General features: G+C 41.0%; 1 protein-coding gene across 1 annotated transcript; it reads left to right on the forward strand.

Annotated features, from left to right (window-relative positions):
* Nucleotides 1-1280: 1280 nt before the first annotated feature.
* LOC148765823 (uncharacterized) lies at nt 1281-2815 on the forward strand. The gene has a single exon (XM_088812367.1). It carries the CDS (start codon nt 1436-1438, stop codon nt 2813-2815), a length of 1380 nt encoding a protein of 459 aa, XP_088668493.1. The 5' UTR covers nt 1281-1435.
* The last annotated feature ends 1099 nt before the right edge of the window (nt 2816-3914 follow it).

The following is a 3914-nucleotide window of genomic DNA, read 5'->3' on the forward strand; positions in this document are numbered from 1 at the left end:
TTTCGGAATAGTAATCACAATCGAATACGTGCTCAACCTTTCTTTCCCATTGAATGTACGCCTCGGGATCACTCTTACCTTGAAAGGGTGGTATAATCAATTTCATTGAGCTACGGTTTTGATAAACTCCATCTCTTTCTCGACCAAAATATCCTCGGCTCGACCTATCCAATCCAGACCCTCGTCCCATACTCTCCCTCCTTGATTTTGTAGCGTTCACACCAAAATTTTCATCACGAGCTACCTCTTTATCAGGATAAGGTATAACTGGTTGGTGAACATCACGTCGTACGTATGGCCCTCGAACATGTTGATCTTTGCGTAGTTCCTGTAGTTGGGTAACAATTCCTTCCATCCGATCATGGAGTTCCTGGAAGCGTTTATCCATTGGCGACATCCTACGTTGCTGAATTCTTTCTCCTTTATAACCGGCCTTCTCGGACATGATCAAAGCAATTTTTTTTTTTTTTTTTGTTTTTTTTTTTTTTTGAGACGGACAAACCAAACTCTAACTTGGGGCTGAAAAGAACTTGAAATAAAAGCAAAAATTCGATTTTTTTTTTTTTTTGACTAAGACTCTAGACGACACAACTCAAGAAAAGGTGAGATAAACTAGAAGACACAACAAAAAAATAAAGATAGGTGAAACCTGTTTTGGATGTTGGCTCTGGTTACCAACTGATACGAAACGAAAAACAAAACGAAGACACGAAAGAAAGGACTGACTCAACAATTAAGATAAAGGACGGGGTCAATATTCCACCTTGATAATAATGGTTTCTAGCTCTTTATAGCTATGGGGTCATTGTTCCTTGCTTCCGCCAAACTTGAATCTTTGTTTTTGGGTGTTTTCGATCTTGCTTCCGCGTAGGGTATTGGGTCTCGTAACAAGTTCTATGGGGTTCGTATCATTCTCCCCCTCTTTAAAAGGATTCGTCCTCGAATCCGGACAAATATCACAAGGAGTATAAACAAAATTGACTTCATGATCAATCTCCCTCTTTGGCAGCATACTAACACATCGCTGCACCACATCGCAGAACACACCATCTAGCATCCATTGAAGTGGATATGAACACGAGTATTTTGTAGATTGAAGTTCCAATGCGTTCAACCTCTGTATAGAGAATGGATGAAGCATCTCTCTAGGCACCGCCATCTCATCAACATTCACACTGAGATTTTGCACTTTGCTTAGATCGGCATTAACTTCGATGCATGGCTGGATCATATCAATAAGTTTCTTTAGAACTTCGAAGGGAGTTTACGAGTGGAAAAATGCAAGAGAGTGTGAGATCAAAAGAGGGTAAAAGCCTAACTAATTGTGTGAAACACGAGTGTATTGAGTGAACATCATATTGAGTGATACACGTGAGGGAGTGGTGAGGAAAATCTTTTTTTTTTTTATATAACAATATTTTGCAGTTCGAACATCATGTCAAAGAATGGGAGTGGTGATGAAAGGGACGAAACCACGGAGCAGCACTTCCAACGTCTGCATATAACCCTTCAAAGGATGCAAAATCAAATCGATGAGTTGAGTAGGGTAAGACCTGCACCGGCGCCACAACTGCGGCCACCTATTCGTCAACCTGTTGTACGCCAACGTGACGAATTGGAATTCGATGAACAATTCTTCGATGAAGAATCTGAGGCAGAGTCTAATACTTCTAGACGATGGCATACAGGACGAGGGAACAGAGGTGGCAGATTTGACATACCAAGGCGAGGTAATGTGGGACGAGAAAGAGATGAAGTTGATCGAAACCTCAGCTCGATCAAATTGAGTATACCGTCTTTCCAAGGGAAGAGTGATCCCGAGGCATACATAGAATGGGAAAGAAAGGTTGAGCTCGTTTTCGATTGCCACAATTATTCCGAGGAAAAGAAGGTGAAGCTTGCAGCTGTAGCGTTCACCGATTATGCTATCATTTGGTGGGATCAATTGGTAGTGACTAGACGCAGAACCGGCGAACCACCAATTGTCGATTGGGAGTCTATGAAGGCACTTATGAGACGGAGGTTCGTGCCCTCGCATTATTATAGAGACTTACATCTGAAATTGCAAAGCTTGAAGCAAGGTACTAAATCAGTTGAGGAGTACCATAAGGAGATGGAGATTGCAATGATTCGAGCCAATATTGAGGAGGATCGAGAGGCCACGATGGCAAGATTTATTTGCGGGCTGAACCGGGAGATCGCTAATGTAGTGGAGTTGCAGCACTACGTTGAGATTGAGGAGGTCGTTCATATGGCCATGAAAGTTGAGAGGCAGCTTAAGCGGGGAGGGAGAACTACAGCTCGGGCCGAGGCATCAAGCTGGAAACCGCGATGGAATCCTAATTCGAAACCCGAGGAGAAATCGACAACGAAACCTTCCAATGAAAATCCAATTAACCGAGCACCACCTGAGAGAGGTAATAATTCGTCACAACCACAACAAACACGCGATATTAAATGCCATAGATGTCATGGAGCAGGTCATATCGCTATGGACTGCCCTAACCGGCGAGCTATGATTTTATTGGATAATGGCGAGCTGGAATCCGAGGAGGAGGAAGAGTCAACTTCAAAAACAGCACCTATTGAAGGTGATGTTGATGGAGGTCTAACCAACAGTTGGCAAGATGATCCTATCCAAGTCCCAACCGGACCAGTGACGAGGAGCCGAGCTAAGCAATTTAAGGAGAAGCTTGCTGCATTGATCCATAATGTCTTAACTAAGAAAGCTTCATTCAATGGTGATAAACAAGGGTGGATTATGCATATTCAAGTGGCGGAGTCACCCGACAAGTGTGGGAACCATCCGGGCTAAAGATCAGTCCAAGTTGAGCAAATAAGAGCAAGAATGATGAAGACCAAAGCTCACCCTACCTTAAATTCGTGGGTTCATCTCTAATCAGCTCATATTAGTGTGTTTATGGGCCTATTCTATTAAGGCCCTCTTTAATTTCGTGGCTCACTTGTTTAGAGCCTTTATTAAGTAGATTTAGGGTTTTATTTTCCTTTCTTGAAGACTATGTTTTGGGGGCTATATGTATGCCTTCTTATTCATTGTGAAAGACAGCTTTTGATCATTAATTAAATTGTGAGATTATTCTCTCTAGTTCTTTAGAACTCTTCGAACATATCGGAGGATTCCGTACGTTCACCCGACTTATCAATCAATCTTCCACAATTGATTGTGGCGTCTTCACATACCAAGGTTCTTGTCTCTTTATAGACAACGGGTTGCGGTTCCACCCCCTTTTGATTCCTTCTTTTGGACGGTCCAGCAGTTGATAACCGAAGTATTGTTATCGGGTCTCGTCACATGGTTGGCGTGGTTCATATCATTTGGTAATCAGAGCCATCTTCCAAGAAGGATTCGTCTATCCTTTGAGTCTTTTGTTGTTTTTGTTTCGTTTCTTTCCGTATTCCATATCTTTCTTCCTTCTAGTGTCATCTCTTCTTCTTTTGTTTTGTTTCCGTCATCACATCTGTTCTTGAGTCATTAAATTCGTCCAGTATCTTGTTCGTCTTGAGTCTATTGTAAAAAAAAAAAAAGAAAAAAAAAAAAAAAAAAAAGGAAAAGAAGCAAAATTCGAAATTATTTGAAAGGAATAAATTCCTTGATGGTATTATAAGTAGTTGGAAAGGATCCGAATACTGCATCTTAAGTTAGGAAAGGTATATTTTGTTTCCTATCCTCGGGATCCTTGAATATCTTGTCTTCTACTCCATATCTACTTCCTTCCTACACTCTTTTGTTTCCTATAATATTAATTTCGAAATTCAAACAAAATAAATTACTCGTGACTATCCAAAGGTCATTAAATTCTGCTCATATTCTATTTCGATTCAAGTTCATCGTTCATCTTCTCTATCAATTCCTGATAATTCGTGGTGAACTGTTGCTGAAAATTCTGATATTT

Source organism: Erythranthe guttata, chromosome 13 (genome assembly GCF_056151865.1).
Source record: "Erythranthe guttata isolate IM_541 chromosome 13, IM_541, whole genome shotgun sequence".
Classification (NCBI taxonomy): Eukaryota; Viridiplantae; Streptophyta; class Magnoliopsida; order Lamiales; family Phrymaceae; genus Erythranthe; species Erythranthe guttata.